The sequence below is a fragment of the Nilaparvata lugens genome, chromosome 7, assembly GCF_014356525.2.
Source record: "Nilaparvata lugens isolate BPH chromosome 7, ASM1435652v1, whole genome shotgun sequence".
NCBI classification, from domain to species: domain Eukaryota; kingdom Metazoa; phylum Arthropoda; class Insecta; order Hemiptera; family Delphacidae; genus Nilaparvata; species Nilaparvata lugens.
The window spans coordinates 62,664,749-62,687,082 of record NC_052510.1 but is presented as its reverse complement, the minus strand read 5'-3'; the positions used below and the strand labels follow the sequence as shown (position 1 = coordinate 62,687,082).

The window sequence follows — 22,334 nt, the reverse complement described above, 5'->3', positions numbered from 1 at the left end:
AAAATGGAATTTAATTCTATTGGAAATTAACCTACTCAACTGTGGAAAACCCATGTACTAGAGTAGGTGTTAGTAGTAGTAATAGATTGTGGGTGGGGGTGCAAACTGCAAATACGTTGGGTAAGTGAGCTCACATATTGTTTGAGATTATGTTTTCTATATGATGTCTTCTAGTTGAAATAATCCAGTTCTAAGCGGCAGATTTGAATCTTCTTGGGTTTTCTATTGTGTTGATTTTTATATGGCAGAAGAAGGCAATTAGAACTGTTGTGAACCTTCCATCAAGAGAAACATGCCATCCTCTCTTTATTAAACTGGGTATACTGACTCTGCCATCGCTTTATATATATCACAATTAAATTCATGTAAAGAAAAACCCTAACAACTTTCTCAAACATCATGAATGTCATGCTCACAATACTAGGAATAAAGAAAAAATGGTAAAACCAAATCTCAGATTGAGCAAGAGCATGAAAAGCTACTACTATCTACAGTTATTGTTCTATAATAAACTCCCACTTGAAGTTAAAAACCAGCCTCTAGAAACATTTAAAGTTACCATTACAAAGCTGTTGAAAGAAAATGCTTACTATTCTATTTAAGACTTTTTGAATTGAAAAATAGAACGTTTTTAACTGAAATATCAATTTGACTCACATTGTAATAAGTGTATTTATATTACTATGTTATGACTCTCAGAAGTTATGTTCATCTGATTTTTCTAAATATTCTGTGATATTGTTATTCGAATATATTTATGCTATTAGCTTACCGTACTTCATGTTTTTGTGTTTGTATTGTGATGTATTTGATTGACGATGCTTTTTGTAAAGTTTTTGTAGCAAATAAAAATGATTGATTCTTTATTGTAAAATCAATTATATTTTGTCAGAGATTAGTTGCAATCACTTGTTTGTTTGCAGATCTGCTGAGCTCGAACCTGTGTTCGTTGCGCGAGAAGGTGGACCGGTTCGCGTTCTCTTGTATCTGGGAGATTACCAAGGATGCGCGCATTGTCAAGACGGACTTCTGCAAGAGCATAATCTTCTCGCGCGGCGCATTCACCTACAAGGAGGCGCAGATGCGCATTGACGACACCAGTCAGCAGAATGACATTGCAAAGTCGTTGCGCGGACTCAATTCGCTCGCCAAGATTCTCAAGAAGAGACGATTGGATAACGGGTCAGTTTACAGAAGTGGTTCAAGTTTCCTTCATACAATTTATTTTCCCTTCATACAATGCATACATGAATGTCTATAATTACATAAATACATTTGAAAATTAACAAAATAAGTTAAAAGTAAAATAGTATTATTATTAAATACGGAAAGTCCCTGAAAAGGTTAAAAACCTTTTAGTCTGCGATTAAGTTATTTCTTAATCAAACTCAATTCACATATCAAGGTGTGTGCAGACTTAAGGTCGGGACACATATAACCGCACCGAGCCCGCGCTGACGTACGGCCGAGCTGAGCCCGCGACACGGTTATGGTGGTAGGAGAAATACGGTAATCCATGATATTGACGATTTTACTAAGGATTTCACAAAGGACGACACTGTGATTATTTTAGCAGGGACAAACGATGTAGTTGACAGAGTGGATCAGCCCACTAACCTGAATTTTGACTCAATAAAGAGAATAGCTGAGAAAACAAATGTGGCTATATCAACGATTCCGTTAAGGTATGACAGACCTCTAATGAATGTAAATGTGAGTAGATTAAACACATGAATGTTTGAGGAGTTTAAGTTAATGAGTGATAATAAAATTGGCATGATTGATCTGAATGAGCTAGACATCACAGATTACACTCGCCATGGCTTGCATTTCAACAAGCACAAGGGCAAACCCAAACTCATTCAACTCATAAAAAAATATTTAATAGGCAACCAGAAAAGCACTGAGACATTTATAGTAAAGGAATCCGAATTTTCAACAAAGAGCTGTTCCAGTATTCCAATTTTAAATGATATTTCTGGAAATTATTTTTTAGATACTCTGGACCTTTAACTGAATCAAATATTACAGGAGTATGCACTATCATAAATCAGAACATTCAATATATGAGTAATAAAGTGGACAGAATAAATGTCTTCCTAAGAGCTGAAAAGCCAGATGTAGTAGTTTTTACTGAACATGGTCTCAAAGAATCTGAAATAACGCAATTAAGCTTTGAAGGCTATAGCATAAGTGCAAGTTATTGTAGATCTTTACACAGGAGTGGCGGCGTTTGTATCTTGGTAAAGAAAAACATTAAAGTTCAGAAACTCTCATTCTTGAATCAATTCTCCACTGAAATGAATTTAGAAATCACTGCTGTGGAAATAGGAAAAGGAAAAGGGAAAATTGCTGTTGCTGGAGTATATAGATCGCCCAGTGGAGATTGGAATGATTTCCATGACAAAATGGACACAATTTTACAAATCCTAACACCAAAGTTTAATAGGATAGTAATTGCAGGTGATTTTAATGTTGATCTCCATGTGAAAAACCCTTTAAGTGATACTTTCAGAGACCTTTTTGCTGAAAACGACCTGATAATAAAAGTTAGTGAATTTACCAGAATCACAAGAGACTCTCAGACTATAATAGATAATATTATATTAAATATAGAGGATAGTTTTGTTGCAGTATAAAATATTCTGAATTATCTGACCACACTTTTCAATCTATTAAAATGCGGGGCGATCATTTTGTATCTCCGGATAAGAGAGTTATCTCAAAAAAATCGAGAGATGTAAGTGATTGTAACTTGGTTTGTCTAAATATGCATTTATCAAAACAAAAGTGGCAGGAAGTTTATAATGGAAATAATCTCAACAAAACGTATTCAAATTTTGTACAAACTCTGAATTACCTTTATAATGTCTGTTGTCCAATTAAAAAAGTTATAATAAGTGGAGGAAATATCAAGAATAAATGGATTAATGATGAGCTCTTGCAGTTGCGAGATAATGTACGAGCTGCCTCTAGACGCTTCACACAAAGTAGAGACCGTGCACACCAACAAGAGTATATTAGATTGAAGAAGTTTTATGCGAATGAAATTGAAAAGGCTAAGCGTAAATTTACAGCAGATTCTTTACGGGAGTCCAACAATTTGAATCTTTCTGTCTGGAGGGTGATAAATGAAGAGAGGGGTGTGTTGAAACGGAGGAATGAGAACTGTTATATAGACGAAGTTGTAACAGAAGAGGGAACAGTTTTGAGAGGAGGCTTTGAAGTTTCCAACTATTTTAATACATTTTTTCAGGATGCTGGTATAAAGAATAATGTCTCTGTACAATTAAATGACAACTTTTTCTCTGACTCCTATGATGACAGAACAAGTATTGTGAATAAATTCATAGCTGGTCCTTTTACAAGAGAGGAGATGGATAAGATATTAAATAGTCTAAAAGGTAAAAAGTCAACTGGTCTGGATGGGATATCTACTATGGTGTTGGAAGTCTTGTAAAGAATATTTATTAGATCCACTCACCCATTTGGTAAATGAATCTTTGAAGTACGGTGTATTCCCTGATAAATTAAAAGAGTCAAAAGTAGTACCCATTCACAAAGGCGGTGAGGGAAACATTGCAAATAATTTCAGACCTATTACTCTTGGGAATTCTATTGGTAAGGTTTTTGAGAAGTGTATGATGTTTCGCTTTGTTGAACATCTTGCTGAAAATCAAATTCTGGCCAAGGAGCAGCATGGGTTTCAGAAAGAAAGATCCACAAAGACGGCAATTGTATCCATTTTTGAGAATATAATTGATATGATGGATAAGGGTGAGAAAGCTGTTGGAATTTTTTAGGATCTAAGCAAAGCTTTCGATTGCGTTGACCATTCAATTTTGTTAAGGAAGCTGGAGTTGGTGGGTGTGAGAGATGTTGAACTGGAATGGTTCAGGTCCTATCTCCTGGATAGGTCTCAGTGTGTGGAAATAACAAGGGAAGAGAAAGGGAAGATAATTCATTACTTATCGGATAGGGTATCAGTGAAGGCTGGTGTACCACAGGGCTCTATACTTGGCCCTTTGTTGTTTTTGCTATATGTAAATGATGTGCCAAAAGTTATATCCCAGGGTAGAGTTTTAATGTATGCCTATGACACATCATACATTTGCAGCTCTCAGAATGCAAGTGTGTTAGAAATAGAATCTTTCTTGAACATTAATGCCATAGCCCAGTACCTCTCTCAACTCAAATTAGGAATTAATTAATCAAAATCCCATTCTTTACTATTTAAACATAGAAATAATTCCAGGATAGATCAACTTATTAATGTACAGATAAATGAAAAAAATGTTAACCAGCCTCATTTCGTGAAATTCCTAGGGGTTGCTCTGGATCAGTATCTCTCTTGGGATTTCTATACTGATCAGCTCTGTGGGAGGATTGCATCTGGAGTCTTTGCACTCCGACAAATAAGAAGATTGAATGATACCAAACTCACAATGGCAGTCTACCACTCACTCATAATGTCACACATCCGCTATGCCATTATTGTGTGGGGTGGGTCGTGCCAGAATTTGGAGAGGGTGTTCAAGCTCCAAAAAAAAGCTGTTAGAGCGATCAAAAGTATTATGCCTTTAGAGTCCTGTAGGAACCACTTTAAAGAATTAGGCATACTAACCGTTCCCTCTATTTATATCTATGAGGTGATTATGCATGTTAGAAGACGGACAATGACTAGAAATGCTGATTCGCATGGATACAATACTAGAAATAGAGGAGACTATGCTTCACTGTATCACAGAACAGCTCTTTTTGAGAAAAAACCTACATATATGGGCCTTAAATTTATTAGAAAGCTTCCTACTCACTTGAAAAATTGTGAAGATGTCAATGTTTTTGAGAAGGGATTAAAAAGTTTTTTGATGCTTGGAGTATTCTATACTACAGAAGAGTTTGTGTGTAGAGAGGGTTCCTTTGTGTGATTGTTTTCTTCTTTTTTTGTAATACTGTATGTATTATAAATTTTTGACAACTCCTATACTCTGATTAGAGTCTCTGGGAAGCTTTAAAAAACAAACAAACAAAGAACACACATATCCGTGCGACAGCCGAGCGGTAGAAGTGCCTCAGTTCTGTAGTGATACTGTGGTCTGATTCCTGAATGTGTTAAACTATTGCTTATAATATAACACTATTAAAAGCTTGTTACATCCGATTTAAACGTATTTTTTTCAATTGTAGACTGTAGACACAGAAGATGAGAATCATAGTGCTGGTATATGTTTTGGGTTCATAACAATACCATCATCAGTCATGTATCGGAAATAAATATATCAGCACTAAAATTGCTATCTTCTGCCTTTTGCATCTACACTTATTTAGTTTTTAATTTAGAATTTAAGACTTCTTTTATACTTTTTGTTGTTTATTTTATTATTTATTACATTATGTCTATTATACCTTTGGCTTAACTTATTCGGTTCTAGTTTTACTTCTGGTTTAACTCATTTTTCCGTTTAATCTTATTTCTCATCACTTTGATCGTACAAAACTGGAAAATTTCGTATCTCTTCAATAAGTTTTTCACTCTCTATGTTAAACGAGGACGCACCGTCACCGTCAAAAAGTAAACTGAACTAGACGGTGACGGCGCGGGTTACAAACACGGTGATGGTGACGGCGCGGGTTACAAACACGGTGACGGTGACGGCGCGGGTTACAAACACGGTGACGGTGACGGCGCGGGTTACAAACACGGTGACGGTGACGGCGCGGGTTACAAACATGGTGACGGTGACGGCGCGGGTTACAAACACGGTGACGGTGACGGCGCGGGTTACAAACACGGTGACGGTGACGGCGCGGGTTACAAACACGGTGACGGTGTTGGCGCGGTGCGGTAGTATGTGTCCCTACACGTTTTCTCACTCGCCGTAGTACGTCCGACACTCGGCCGTATGTCGACGCGGGCTCGGTGCGGTTAAGTGTGTCCCGGCCGTAAACCGTAGTTACTCAGAAGGCAAGTGTTTTGTGCCAGGTTATGTCCGAGTTATTCAAATTATGTTTTCCTCCACCTACTGTCAAAAGTACTTACTTTACTCCCTGAAATATGATACTAAAGTGTCACTTTTCCGCTCTCGGTAGTAAAAAACAGAAAAACTCCCTAGGGAGTAAAAGTGACTCCATTTAAATAACATGGGGAGCATCTCTATTTTGAAACTTACATTGTAATAGGTTAGAAGGTCTAAGCTCAGATGAGAAAGCATAATAGAGGTGTCTGTCATTGAGTTAACTGAATTCAATACCATAACCAGAAATTTGATCAACTCATGAAATATGTTTGTATGATATTATATTCTTAATATTAGTAGACGATAAAAATTTATACAATTTTTAAAATATCTTATTCTTTTCAAAATACCAGCCAACAAATATTTTTGATCTGCAATTCAAATCTGAACGGCGTGATCTGGAGTCAGCCATTTTTGGTAGACACCCAGCTGATATAATTGTTACAACTTTTGCTAGATAGCGCAATCGGCAGTGCCAATCAGATGGCCGGTTTTTAGGTTTTAGATTTTAGGTTATGTTGTTAGGAAACATTGTCACCAATACGTAAGTTATTAAAATGATTTTATTTGCAGTTTCTATAAAAAAATGTAGATGGAGGAAAAATGTTGTGTACATCACGAGTGAAAAATACTTTTTTTCCCTCAGGAAAATTGTTGCCCTCGGCTTCGCCTCGGGCTTCAAACTTTTCCCTCAGGGAGAAAAAGTCGTACTTTTCACTCTAGATATACAAATAACTATTTGTACCAAGAGTCCAAGTCATCCAAGATATTGGTAGTCTATAATATGATGGAAAGAATTGATTCATGCACGTACGGGATAGGAAATTCACGAATGACGGCTCATCACATCTCAACTACCAAACTGATTAACTTGACATTTTGTATATAGAATCTTATTTTACCGAGGATGATTATAGGTATATTCTAAATTCTTCATTTTTTCAGTTTGTCAAGTTTTCAATTAGACCGTTGCTGAGCACGGGTTACCTGATAATTGAGGATTTCTATTCAATTTTATATTTAATCTATATTTTCTCCATTTTTTTCACAGTGCCCTGGTGCTAGCCTCTCCTGAGATCCGTTTCAACGTGGACAGTGAGACCCACGACCCGATCGATGTCAAAGTCAAGGAGATTCTGGAGACCAACTCAATGGTGGAGGAGTTCATGTTGCTTGCCAACATATCGGTGGCCGAGAAGATATTCCAGGAGTTCCCCGAATGCGCCATGCTCAGGCGACATCCCGAGCCCGCCCCCAACATGTTCGAGCCGCTTATCAAGGCTGGACGCCATCTTGTGAGTTGATGTTGCATTTTTACATTAGTTGAACATTTTTTTAATTCTTTATTGAGAATAAGACGTTCATGTTGTCAATACCACTATATTTTTCAAAATCACTTAAACTACAGAACCACATTTTCAACAAATATAGTGGTATTGACAACATTAACGTCTTATTCTTTCAATTATGGAGATATACCACACCATCTCTCACCACACAATCAAATTATTTATTACTACGTGTAACCTTATCTAAATTTGGGAGAGGAATAGCACAAGGTTACCTTATTTTTTCTCTCCCTATTATTTTCATGATGTACTTATTATTGTTTTATCAATCCTGTCACCTAGTAACTCTTTGAATAATTTTTTTCTCATTCTGCGTGTATGTTAATACACGTGTTTCTGGATCAAGCTGTGGAAGACCGCCGTTAAAGATAGTCTTCCTAATTGAGCGAAGAGTTCCACTAGTTGTTTCAATTTTACCATAGAATTTGGATAGTGCGCAGCATACATCGATCGGACATCTTCTAGTTAATGTCACTTTCCGTGTGGGCTCACAAAAAACTGAAGGATGAGACCATCTAACTTTCAGTCCACTCCTTTCGATGTAAGGAATCTGTTTAGAATCACCAAGTAGGAAAACTTCGGAGCATCCTGATAATTTCGCAATGAAACCAATGTAGCCGGCATGCATCAGTACAGCCTCATCTATAAAGACACGATGATATTTCTTGCCCACTCCATTTATAATGAAAGATGAAACTGTTCTGTAATCTGATCTGATTATCTTTCTACAGTAATCCTTACCGTACTTATGAATGACAGCCTCTCTGATGTCTTTGATTCCTGCTCTTGTTTGACTTAGAACTAAATCTATTCCTGGTTTATGCTGGTTCAGTATTTCAAACGTCTTTGCACACCCTGGCACACCATCTATCCACGTAATATTAGGAAGACTTGAAGCAGAAATGTCAACTGATGATATTTTCTGATACAGCTCACCGTTTAACATGAGTTGTGTATCTCTACTAACAAGAATGTATTTTTCTTTTGTTAAGAATCTTTTATTACTCTCGTTGAATTCCACGTAGGTTCCTTCGTTATCCAAGCAGAAGCCCATTCTATAACTTTTCCCAGTTGGCCATATAAATGTTCTTAGATGATTATCATGAATATTCATATATTTACGCTTTATCTCTATTAGGTACGAATAAGATAGGTACTCAAATAGGTACTCAATAAGTTTTTTTTGTAATGTTAGTCAGAATTTCATAGTAAATAATAGAATTTATCTGATCATGTTGACTCAGAAGATTTCTGAGCTCCAGCATACTATTTATAAATTCATGTTTGGGTGGTTTTTCAGGTAAGTATCCCGTTGGACATGCTTTCTCATTGTTTTTCTCTTCTGGAATATTTAAAAATGTAAGATTATTTATACCCTTGTAGTAAAACACATATTTAATATGTTTTGTTGCCAAGACAGTACTTAAGAGATCAATACAAGATACATCAGCCATGGTTCCAAAAAAAATCAATTCAACTGTCAGAGCTTGTTTATCTGAAGCCCATTTATCGATCATAGATAGTAATATTTCTAGATTGGAAAGCAAGTTACTATTATCTGTCAATAAAAACAAATTGAGTATTTTCAATGTCTCGTCGAATTTCACCGACGCATCAATTTGCTTTGTTTGTGAAAATATAGTAGTTAGACTATTGAAGTAATCAATGCTCATACATTTCCTATTTACTACGGTAGCAATGCCCTTGGAAATATTTACTTTTTCGTTTTTTACGCTGGCGAAGGAAATATTCAGGTCAGTGTAACCTCCAAAATTTAAATACGAGTGATGTCCTACTTTTTGATCTTTGTTGAACTCTATATGTATCATTCAAATTACTTAAAATTTCATATCCATCACAATATTTCCAGTCTGATTTATTATTTTATGAGAACAATATCTATTTTAAACAATCCCATAATTAGTCTTTTCAATCAATTGCTGCAATGATTTCTGGTGGCTAGGACATTGTGGATCGTGAACTTTATGATTTGATGGCTTTTTGTTTTTCTTACAATAAATTGCTACATATTGCTTCCTTGGCGGTATTTGGACAATCTTTAGTGCTATGATCTTCAGCACAGTCACCGCAGACTTCACTTTCTTTTTTGCAATACTTTGAAACGTGACCAAAGCACTGGCACTTGAAGCATCGTTGAACCGAAATAAAGTCATTTAACCTGCAAGAAGTCATGTCGACAAAGACTCGTTTCATATTTATTAGGATTCTTCTTATCTCGGGCTCACATTCAATGATCCAATGAACTACTTCCTTGTTCTTTGGTCCAACCTTGTAGAGAGGCTTACATCCGTTTAAAAATGCTTCTTTTCCTAGTTCAGAGCTAGCAAAGTTTTTGTTGAAAATGCTCTCGGCTAGTTCCTCTTTGCTTAAATCACTAGGGACATCGTAAATTATTAAACGAGGCTTCCTATTCTGTGGTTCAACTATTTTCAAATTTTTCATATTTCCAGTCTTCAACGCCTCATTTTCAATAATTATTTTCTTCTTGTCCTCTTCCGAATTCAGAAAAATCATGAGGCCACCTCCTCTAACATTCACGGTCTTTTTAACTCTTATATCGTCTTTGTTTTTGATATTCTCCCGCAATACATTTTTAATAATTCTACTGTTTTCCACTTCGTTCAGGACTGGTTTGACTTGCTGCAACATAACTATATGTTCCTGTGGTTGTAGTTTCCTAACATTGTTCCCTGCAACTTTATTGTCCTTCGATTTTCCTGGCAACTGCACCATATCAGCATAGCTTAACGTAGGCCTACTTTCACTTTGTTTCATAGTGTCTACCGCCTTATTTATATTTTTAAGGGACTCCTGAATACCCTTATTGGTGTTTCCGAGCCCTGCCGCTAGCTGTGAAATTGCCACTGACCTTGTTTCTAATTTGACGATTGTTTCCGACAACTTATTAGTTATTGAAATAAATCTGTCGAAATCATCTCTCAGACCTTTTCTTTTTTCATATTCCGCTTCCGCCCATAGATTAAGTTCGTGCTTCATCTGCTTTAAAAGTTCATAATCCTTTGAAAATTCATTGCTGATTACCTTTGATGTAGATTGCTCTGCTGGTTTCTCAATTGTAGGGGACTCCTGGACCTGTCCTGAAGATGATGATTGGTCCTGCTCTTCTCCCACTTCCTCGAATTCCGGAATTAATCCATATGGCGCCCTGACCGGTGATCTCGTAACGGATGGATTCACTAGTCTATCAGCTATAACTCACTTTTGCAATAATCACAACACAATTGTTATTATGTTCCGCAGCTCTAAACAACGATGTTTACTACTCGGCGTCTCAATTAAGAATGATTATTATCACAAAGTAGATTTTTGAATTTAGATGCTTCAAAACCAAATATAGTAGAAATATTTCACATTATTATCATTAAAACAGGAAATATTCACATATTAGAAAAATAATTTTGCAGGACCAAAAACAAACTTAATATTCTAAAAGCACAGCTTTTGAAAGCTGTTAACTGGAGTTGACAATGAAATTTGGGACATAAACGCCCTATATTATGGGATATCTTTTTATGCTATGTTATTCTATAGTACAGTACCTCAGTTTCTCTCTCCTGGTCAGTAATTTCTTATGAATATAATAAATAAGATGAATTTTGATTGCAGGGTTTCGACATAAAAACGTCGTCAGGCAAAGAACTAGCCGCCTCTCTGGATACTGCCCGAATGCCGAGCAATCCTTACTTTAACACTATGCTGCGTATACTGGCCACACGGTGTATGATGCAGGCTGTCTACTTCTGCAGCGGAATGCTCACTAAGCAGGAATACGCTCACTATGGACTGGCCACGCCCATATACACGCATTTCACCTCGCCTATTCGCAGGTTGGTTGGGGCTTCAAGCATATTCCAAATTGAATGTACTATCTATTCCACAATAGATACTTTAGAAACTTATTACAACTGCTTTTTTAAAAATATAAATTATTAAACTACCGGTTGTTTCAAAAAGTATGACCCAATTTTTAAACAGTTATATTTATTTTAAAAAATGGTGTACACAAACCAATTCTACATCAAATTACTCACAGAAGTAAGTTAGACTTTACAGCCAGCGGAAGTAAAAAATCATGTAAATGCGAATAAGTTTAAGAAATAATTATAAGACTGGCTAGCTTTAAGGCCATATTATTGCTTAAGTGAATTTACCAACAATTGAACTCCAAAATATATCGCACCTTGGTGTTCCAACTCGAAAATTGTCAACTTTGAGCTGAGGGTGTATTTTAGTTGGTTTCTATGCACTTTATTCGGTGGAAGACCGTTCCAAAACTCGTTCCAATTATTCTATATATCACAGAATGTTCAGTATTCACATTTTGAAAACCGATACAATCATTTAATATTATTATCTATGTTTAATTATTATGCTTAAGGTTTGTATTTGTATTACCAATTGTAATGTTCAACCATTATGTTTAATGTATTTACAGGAAGACTGTGCCATTTCGATTAGAGCAGTCTTCCATTCCAATTCAGCCATATTATGAATAAAAACATAAATACAGGCCATTTTTAAGAAGTAATAAGTTAATTAAAACAGTTGGAATCAGAGAAATTGAGTGATTATAAGTTGAGCAGAAAATCAAGTTTGAATACCTATGAAAACTTTAAAACTGCTCTCCTGAATAAACCACTTTTTTGAATTGGAACAGTCTTCCTCCCGAGGTGCGATATTGGATCCTATTCATGTAATAATTTACTGAATGTTTTATGACTACTCTGAGATATTTATTGACTATTGACGTTGCTTATAACTTGATTGTTCCATGGCATTAAAGTGTTATTTATTTAATATTTTGAGATTTTTGATGAATTTGTCAGGTACGCGGACATAATGGTACATCGTCTACTGGCCTCGTGTATAGGGGCGGACACCACCTACCCGGAACTGCTGGATAGGAGACAGAACCACTCTCTGTGTCACAACCTCAATTATCGTAACCGCATGGCGCAGTACGCGGGCCGCGCGTCGGTCGCGCTTTACACACACATTTTCTTCCGCGGACAGGTAATACAGATAAGATAAGATAATCTTTTTATTCAACACAGTACACTTTACAATATACAGTTGAATAACGTCAGGTCTTGACAAGTAACAATAATAAGTTATAAATTGTTCTTATCTTAATTTGTACAATCGTTTTATATACTTTTTTATGTGATGGCCTTGGATAATTTAGGGCCGGTTTCCGAGCTCGGGATTTAGGTCATTTTCAAGTTGAAATGTCACTTGTTAGGGGTCGAAACTAGTTGTTGAACTATTTTAAAGTTTTTAAAAATAAAGGGTACTACAAGATCTTTATATAGTTTTCTCTACACTGCACAGAAAGCAGCTGCTTTCCATTCCCTACGTAGTCTTGTCTGACGTCGGAACAGGAGTACCCTTTCCGGCCGCTAAATTTCAAGTGTGCTAAAACAGCTGATCAAAAAACTTTTCATTATTTGAGTTTATTATTCAATAATTAAAACATTTATAATAATATCATCTTATTGCATTTGAAAGAATAAAAAATTATAAACTCAACCTCCCACATAATTGAACATAATCTTTTAGGTTATTTAAACAAATCAGAATAAAAATAAAAATACTTGGACAATTTCCTGATATTCAGATTACCTCAGATTTGCTATAGCTATCACCTTCCACTTTTGCTTTCGGAAGTGCTCAATAATCAATTATTCTCATATATATATATATATATATAATATATATATATATATATATTATATATATATATATATACTTTAAAGTTTGTAATATAAATTAAAACAGGAGACACGATATAAATAGATTGAAAACACTTAAAAACTTACATTAGAAATGGGGGAAATTTTCGGAGACTGTCTGGATCCATCCGTCTGCACCGCGTAATCGTAATCTGTGGTTTCTGCTGCTACAATTGAGGCTCCGTGCCTACTCTGTGGTCACACAACCGTTGGATTCAAAACTGCAGTCTTCTCGGTTGAGAAAGGAGACACAGTCTCCGTAAATTTCCCCCATTTCTAATGTAAGCTTTTAAGTGTTTTCAATCTATTTATATCGTGTCTCCTGTTTTAATTTATATTACAAACTTTAAAGTGTCTTCTGTTATGTGCTATATATATATATATATATATATATATACATATATATATATATATATATATATATTCGTAGCACTTAACAGAAAACACTTTAAAGTTTTGTAATAAAAATATAAACAGGATACACACGACACGGATAGATTAAAAACACTTAAAATCTTACATTTAAACAAGAATTTTCGGGGAAAATTCCCGTTTAAATGTATGTTTTTATGAATTTTAAATGTATTTTCCCGTTTAAATGAATTTTCGGGGGGGGGAAGTGAAGTCTTCACTTCCTGGTTGATTGACAAAGGGGGCCCAGCCCCCGAAAATTTCCGTTTAAATGTAAGTTTCTAAGTGTTTTTAATCTATCCGTGTCGTGTGTATCCTGTATATATATATATATATATATATGCGCTTTTGGAAGTGCTTAGTAAACAACTATTCTCATAATATTGTTTATTTTTCTGTGTGGCGAAAAATAGCGTTCGCACCACGGGCAAAAATGTTTTTCCGGCTCGGAATCGGTTTTCAAGTAAGTCCGGAGGCCGTAGGTCGAGTGAACTCGAAAGGTCTCATTTTCGGCCCTAGGTGCGAAATATACTATTTTGTGATTGAATAAATAAATTAATTTAGTTTTTTTTGTGTTTGTAGGTTCGCGACGAGGAAGGCTACATTCTGTTTGTACGCAAGAACGCGCTGCAAATCCTGGTGCCACGTTACGGTTTGGAGGGCACACTCTATCTCAAAAACAAGGACTGTTCGGTCGAGTTCACTTTCAACGAGGAAGACCATACGCAGCGCTGCGGCAAAGTGCTTTTCCACGCGTTCGATCCGGTCACTGTGCAGCTGAGTCTCGACGCAAGCAATGTACAGCATGAGAAGCTCGTGTTCAAGCTGGTCAAACCGTTTATAGCCGGGTTCAGCGTCGAGAAGGGAGCGCAAAGCTCTTCTGAACAGTCACCGGTCAAACGCAAGGAGACGGCTGCGGCACCGGGGGGCAAACAGAGTGACACCAAGAAGAAGAGGAAGAAGTAGGGTGCGAGAGTGAATCCACGTTATAATGGCAGTGCTATCCTTGTCTATCATTCAACAAAGCGGAGAGCGCTATCTCTTTCACGCTTTGCTCTGCTGCCAGATCGTCTTTTAACAATGTAGAATTAATAATTAAATATCGGGGACCGAGCTTCGCTCTGGAGTACAAAAGCATGAAAAATTTATTACGAAAGAAGAAATTATAATAATATTCATATAGAAATGTTCTATCTAATCACAGTAAATAAAGATTAATTCCCAGAGGAATGCAAAAATTTCCCTCACAAACGCCCAGTTGCACAAAAGCCGGTTAAATTTTAATCCTGATTAACTTCACGTGAACCAAATCAGAGAAGACCATTTCAAAAAAATGGATCTACTGGAATTAATCAGGATTGAAAATGACCCTGCTTTTTTGCAACCGGCACTAAGTACCTGATGAATGATTACAAAAGTTCAACAGCTGAGTCATAATTATGACACAGTCCCACACACATGAACTTGCTCACTCGCTTCCATCATCAAGCAGACGACGAAATAATTATTATTATCAGCTGTTTTTCCAAGGATGAATAATAATTATCCTTTTAATGTCCTTCAGCGAGTTTTCCCAGGGATGAGACTTAGTGCAATCGAATTTTTATATTATAAAACTACTATGTTCTGAATTTCGTGAGAATCGTTAGAGCCGTTTTCGAGAACCGGTAAAATACAAACAGAAATTGCTCGTTTAATACTAGGATTAACAAAATATATCATCTTAATCATGAAAAATCATTATGAAATTATTGAAAAATATAATTTATTTCCTAATAAAATATAATTGATTATTTTAAACGAGAATGAACAGTTAATATTACATCAATAAACTTGTATCAGCTACCGTCTATAGAAGACATTGACAAGACAGCGGATCGGCAACGTTGTTCTTGTATCTTTCTCCACTGCCATTATAACGTGGACCTCACTATAGGGTGTGAGAGAGTTAGAGGATGAGGAGGAGGGAGAAAGGAATTGGGGTGGGGAGAACTGAGTCAGACCAATAGAGGAAGAAGTAGGGTGAGAGAGAAATGGAGGAAGAAGGAAATTAAGAAAATGGAGGAAGAAGGAGGAGGTAGAAAAGAATGACGAGGATGAGGGAGAGAGGAGAAGGGAAAGGAGAAGAGGAGGGAGTAGTTGATAGAACATTTTGAAATTTGAAAACAAACTTTTCAAATTTGAAACAAACTAGCTAGTTTTATCCTATTCGATTTGAGTTTGATTGATTGATTCAATTACTCTATTATTCAGGGTGGGAGGGAGATGTAGAGAGAAGTATGAGAAGGTGTGGAAGGAGAAGGAATAGGAAGTGAGAGATAGAGAGAAAGAGAAGGAGGTGGAGAGTAGGAAGTAGTTTGTAAAAATTTGAAAGATACTTGCGGATTTGAATAGAAAGAAAGAACTAGGGCGGGAGAGAGAAGGAGGTAGTATGAAAAATTGGAGAAGGAGGAGGAAGATAGGGGAAAAAGGAGTAGAGGAGAAAATTAAGAAGAATAGGAAAGTGTAGTTTTCTACAGTAGTAAATTTGATTGACATTTGACAGAAGTTTTCTACATACTGTATAAGTACGTCATTTTTATCATATGAGGTATGTTTTTCATTATTTCTATTGTAAAGATTAATATATTTTAGATTTAATTCGTTTTGTAACAGTTCGGTCTAAAATATTCTGAGCTGTAATGATGTATATTACAGTTGAATAAAATGTTTCTTATACTTAATGGTGTAGCTTATTCTTAGATTGTTTCTTTTTGTCTTATTTGATCTTGATTCTAAAGGTGCATACAGATATACGCGCCGCGAACATGAGCAATTCACTTTTAATCAGCTGACTATATCTGTATTTTTACACAAACGGTAAGATACAGATATAAAAAGCTTGGCATCAGCTGATTAAAAGTGAATTGCTCATGTTCGCGGCGCGTAAATCTGTACGCACCTTTAGACTGGCCAGTATAGTGAGGTCCACGTTATAATGGCAGTGGAGAATGATAGGAGAAAAGCGTTGCCGATTCTCTGACCTACCACTGCATTCTATAGAGGATATCTGATATTTTGTTGATAAGTTTCTATTTCTACATTTTTACAAACCGATTTGGCAACGTTGCGGAGCTATAAAGGGTAGTGCACTTTGCTTTGTCGAGTGATAGACAAGGATAGCAACATCAATGTTAATCAAACACTGATATTATAACGTGGATCTCATTGTATAGTCGCTGATAGTAGTCACTATATTCACTATGTAGTCAGTGATATCTATATATATATAAAAGCGAAATGGCACTCACTCACTGACTGACTGACTGACTCACTCACTCACTCACTCGCAGAACTAAAAATCTACCGGACCAAAAACGTTCAAATTTGGTAGGTATGTTCAGTTGGCCCTTTAGAGGCGCACTAAGAAATCTTTTGGCAATATTTTAACTCTAAGGGTTGTTTTTAAGGGTTTAAAGTTCGTCTTAATCTCTTAATTATAATTGAAATGTCCATATCATAATGTTACTACAGAACTATAATCTAGAGAGAATACCTCTTCGAAACAGTTGTTAACTGGCAACTAAATTAATAATTTTGTCAGGTTGGCATTAAGTTGAGTTGACTTTGTTAGGTTGGCACCAAGTTGAAGACTGAAATGCATTTATCGCGGAAAAATTGATTGGGCACTGCTACTTCAATCAGAGCTATACCTGGTAATATTTTATTACTAGCCGTCAGGCTCGCTTCGCTCGCCATATCCGTTTAGCCAGACGTTTAGTCTGGACCCCCGACTGGATTGTCCTAACATATGATAAAAATGATCAAATGAAAAATGCAGGCGAACGAAGCGAGCCTGCTGATCTCATTCTTGGACGATCCAGTCGGGGGTCCAGGGGGCGGAGCCCCCTAGCTAGACGGATATGGCGAGCGAAGCGAGCCTGATGGCTAGTAGTCACTATATTGCTGATAGTCGTATGAGTATGACATGTGAAACGTTACGTTAGTGGCCAGCCTTATCATTCTCGATAGATATTTCAACTCTCCATGTCCCAACAATAAATAAATAAGTGGAATTTTATTGCCATCAAATTCATTGAACACAGACAACTTCAAGTTTATACAGCCATCAATATATAACAATACTTAAATTTTTGAGAGGAATAGCACAAGGTTACCTTATTTTTCCATCCCTATCATTTTGATGATTTTAATTGTATGAATCAATCAATCTATACTATTCATATTGGAATTCCACAGCTGAGAAGAGTCAGTGCTGGCTTATAGACGGGGAAAGTAGACACGGCAAGTCACTGGCAGCCTACAGGCCACTTGGAATAGAGTGGTAAGTTGGAACTGTTTTATTGTTGATCTATGGAATTGAATCGTTTATTATTTTTTTTATTCAAAACTAGCAAGTAACACGTGCTTCGCAAGTGTCCAATTAAAAAATCTGGTGTGGCGCACTCACACTACTTTCCTTGCCGTTATGAAAATTGATCACCTGACGCTAGTGTAAACGCGCATCTCAAGTCAAAGATCTGAGCCAGCTGGTGACAGGTCAATAACGCTGGATACACCCGATGTGTGCTATCTCTTCATAGTGAATAATTTAATAGAATCAACAGTTTGCAATTGAATAATCACATTTTCTCGAATTTCAAGCTTATTTTCAATTTTAGGTAAAAATGTTACAAAACATTAATTGTAGAGATTTTTATGCTCAATCTTTTCTACTTAATTTTTTTTGTTTAAATTGTATCTGAAGCCTGATAATTGGGAATCTAAAATCAAACTTTGCATAGATGAGGCGGAACTCCTAAAATTTTCACAGATATGGAACTTGTAGCAGTTGATAGAGCTTATCAATGACTATTTTAGGTATAAATTTGATCAAAATCGTTGGAGCCGTTTACGAGAAAATCGCGAAAAACCCTGTTTTTGACAACATTTTCGCCATTTTAGCCGCCATCTTGAATTGCATTTGATCGAAATTGTTCGTGTCGGATCCTTATAGGGGAAGGACCTTAAGTTCCAAATTTCAAGTCATTCCGTTAATTAGGAGATGAGATATCGTGTACACAGACGCACATACACTCATACACACACACACACACACACACACACACACACATACAGACCAATACCCAAAAACCACTTTTTTGGACTCAGGGGACCTTGTAACGTACAGAAATTTAGAAATTGTGGTACCGGTACCTTAATTTTTTTCGGGAAGCGATACTTTCCTTACCTATGGCAATAGGGCAAGGAAAGTAAAAACTTGACCCACTGAAATCTTGAAGAATTTAAAATAGGCCTATAACCATCCTCGGTCAATTAAGAATCTATATGCGAAATTTCAAGTCCATTGGTCTTGTAATTGAGACGTGATGATGCGTCATTCGTGAATTTCCTATCCCGTACGTGGTGTATAAGCCAATTCTTTCCTTTATAATATTATAATTTGTAAGATTGATGCTCGTTGCAGCACACAAACCTCTGGTTTTGCTGACAACCCATGTAAGGTTATGTTGAGAAAATATATTTATTCCATGTTTATGTTTCAAATTGAATATTTAATAGTGTTTTTTTTTTGAAAATTGTACGGTATCATTTCAAATAAATAATTTGATTTACTGGATGAGAAAGTAATCCTTCAAGCTAGCTCCGCAGTGCAGGCTGGATGCTTGTCTGACTCGGACTAGGCGCTGAGACAGCAAATAATAGCAGCGTTGGTGGGAATGCGAGCGGCCGCAGTAACATCTTCCACCAAGCAATGGTCGGCGTAGTTCCGCCTAGCGGACAGACGAAAAATCAATCTGAACAAGATCAACAATGGAGTGGCGGTCTTATTCGCGTTCATCAGCAGTTTTCTTTCTCACGATTATTTTGATTTTTGTCTTACCTATAATCAATAATAACTCCAGTCACCAGTAAAAAGTTTCCAGAATCGTGGTGTACTACCATATTAATGACTTTACATGATGATTTTTAATTATTTAAAAACATTGTTGACATTCTGAGCCTTCAGGCTAAACTTGGGGTCGTTGAGAACGAATCTGCAATCAGAATTTCTCTACCACGAAAAATAACGAAAAAACCCAGCTGTTGATCTTCCGGCAACCGTTAACAGTCATCCTGCAATGCGGCCGAAACACTTCCAAGCCAGACACCCATCTCAAATGACAACACCGCCAAGCTGTGAGAAACCATCCTGCACTGCGGCGCTAGGTTTAGAGAGGGAAGGAAAAGTTTTTGCTACCAGTAACTGTAGGAAATTCACGAATTAAACATCAAACATCATCACGTCTGAACTACAGGACTGATTGACTTGAATTTTGCTTATATATTCTTAATTTACCGAGGATGGTTATGGATGCCTATTTTCAGTTCTTCCAGATTTCAGTTTGTCAAGTTTATAATTAGACCCTTGTGGGGCACGGGTTACCTGTAGTCTCAAATAATAAATAATTAGATTTTACTGGCCGCTGGATGGGAAAGTATTCCTCTAGACAGGGAAGGTAATAGAAACTATATCCTCGTTGGTTATCCATCTTGTTTTCACTAGACTATTATTATAACTATTGTATTTTAATATAACTTTAAAGTGAAAAAACAACCATATTCTTTGGTCTAAATACTTTAGTTTCTGTCGGGCTTGAGAATGTGCAATACCAGCACGAAACGGTCGTCGCCACACCAAAGAATGTGAGTTTTTTTCACTTTAAAGTTATATTAAAATACAATAGAAACTATATATTAACTTTCATTTGAAATGCTGAAAGGTAATATTTTATTACCTTTCATTTCATGTTATGTTTTCAGCTGAAAAAATTTAAAATGAAAGATATGTGATGAACGGAGGGTTGCCTATATAGATTTCCCTAGGAATATTTATCTATTTGAGGAGTCCGATGGTAGCAAGCATTCAAAAGGTACACCAGTGTTTATTTATCTCAGATTTATTCTATCCAGTCAATATATTTATAATTGAATAGAAACTATCTATTTCTCTTCATTGCAAAAGCTGACTACTTGATGATTTGTATTATATTGAAAGCTTCAAGGCAAAAACGCACAGATTTTTCGCACAGTATTCAGACTGACGAAATAAGACTTATGCAGAAAAACTAAATAAAAAATCAAACCTCTGAGGCATACATACGTATGTAGACAGACGGACGTGTGTGCTGCATCATTCGAACACCTGTAGAGGGATTGTTTTACAATTTGCATTCACTTCTCCTTGTTTTACAATTTTTATTGTTGGCTGTGAATAATTTCAATTTGAATTAATGATTTTTTGCGGATTCTTAGTCCGTTTGTCTTTTGCTTCTGGATATGTGCGTTTGCGTTCTATCTTAGGGCCGGTTTCCGAGCTCGGGATTTAGCCAAGTTCTAGACTTGAAACAGCTGGAGTCAGAAAATTAGCTTTTCGAAACGGGGCGCAGTCGCAGTCCACGTTCAAATTCAATTTCGAAAAAAATTGAACACAAAATAAAATTAAGAGAAAATTGTGTAGAGTTTTAGCTATTTTGAATTATTTAGGAATGTTTCATTTCGTCAAGGAAAAACGTTTCTAATTATTATAGAGATGAGAAAATTAGCATAAAAACTGCGACTACGCCCCGTTTCCTAAAGCCAATTTTCTGACTCCAGCTGTTTAAAGTCTAGAACTCAGCTAATTCCCGAGCTCGGAAACCGGCCCTATCACTGTATTAAAAAACAATCAATTTTTTTAAAGAGCGATGCAAGTTAATTTTCAATTTCCAATAAATAACTGATTACCGGCGACGAGTATCAGTTCCAGTCACCTGTTACTCGCGCGCTATAAATTGGCTGGACAAGCGCGGCTGCCCCTCAGTGTGCGGGAGCGCTTTCCCGAGGAAGGTCGCAGGGAGGTGACCTCTGTGACGTCATGCTTTGGTCCGGTACTGTCGTGCTAGGCTGTTCGGTGCTTGCAATTTTGGCGCTAACTGCTGTGCTCATCTTACGTCTCAGTCAAGGTAGGTCTATGGTCCAAGTCAGGTCCACTTTATAATGGCAGTGGAGATAGATAGGAGAACAGCGATGCCGATTCTCTGCCTTGCCACTGCCCTCTATAGAGGATAGCTGATGCCGGAACATCTGATGTAATATTTAATGTTCATTCTTGTTTAAAATAATCGAAAATATTTTTTTTCAGTGATACATTTTCATAACTGAGATTAAATAATATTCTTGATCAATTATATTTCTACATTGTTAAAAAACGATCTTGCTACGTTGCGAAGCTAAAAAAGGATGGTGCTATCTGCTTTGTGGAGTGATAGACAAGGAGAGCAAAACCAATGATAATCAAATACTGCTATTATTGACCGAGCGAAGTGAGGTCTTAGATTCAAGTCGACGGTTTGGCATTTCTTTAAATGTTTATATGTTGCGCATTTACGGTGAAACGCGGTAATAGATTTTCATGAAATTTGACAGGTATGTTCCTTTTTTAATTGCGCGTCGACGTATATACAAGGTTTTTGGAAATTTTGCATTTCAAGGATAATATAAAGGAAAAAGGAGCCTCCTTCGTACGCCAATATTAGAGTAAAAATCAGACTATAGAATTATTCATCATAAATCAGCTGACAAGTGATCACACAGATGTGTGGAGAAGCCAGTCTATTGCTGTATTTCCATAAGGTCTATAGTTTCAATCAGGTAATTGTGGATGAGAATACTGCGTGAGGTCTACTGTTTACAGAACTACTAGTAATATTATGGCTCTCACTATACATATTTATGGGAACCCTTCGATAAATTGGAGACTG

At 36.5% G+C, this 22,334-nt stretch overlaps 2 protein-coding genes across 2 annotated transcripts in view; both read left to right on the top strand.

Annotated features, from left to right (window-relative positions):
- Window positions 1-16,274, top strand: part of LOC111059785 (exosome complex exonuclease RRP44) — a 47,290-nt gene extending 31,016 nt beyond the window's left edge. The window contains exons 12-16 of the mRNA XM_039433356.1: window positions 924-1,182; window positions 7,069-7,312; window positions 11,015-11,235; window positions 12,235-12,421; window positions 14,134-16,274. Of these exons, the coding sequence (XP_039289290.1) occupies window positions 924-1,182; window positions 7,069-7,312; window positions 11,015-11,235; window positions 12,235-12,421; window positions 14,134-14,517 (1,295 nt within the window). The 3' untranslated portion in view covers window positions 14,518-16,274. The remainder of the gene's footprint in view (window positions 1-923; window positions 1,183-7,068; window positions 7,313-11,014; window positions 11,236-12,234; window positions 12,422-14,133) is intronic.
- A 1,214-nt stretch (window positions 16,275-17,488) lies between these two features.
- The window catches only part of LOC111049673 (relaxin receptor 2), a 52,434-nt gene continuing 47,588 nt past the window's right edge, over window positions 17,489-22,334 (top strand). Inside the window, exons 1-2 of the mRNA XM_039433355.1 lie at window positions 17,489-17,875; window positions 21,335-21,536. Coding sequence (XP_039289289.1) covers window positions 21,449-21,536 — 88 coding nt within the window. The 5' untranslated portion in view covers window positions 17,489-17,875; window positions 21,335-21,448. The remainder of the gene's footprint in view (window positions 17,876-21,334; window positions 21,537-22,334) is intronic.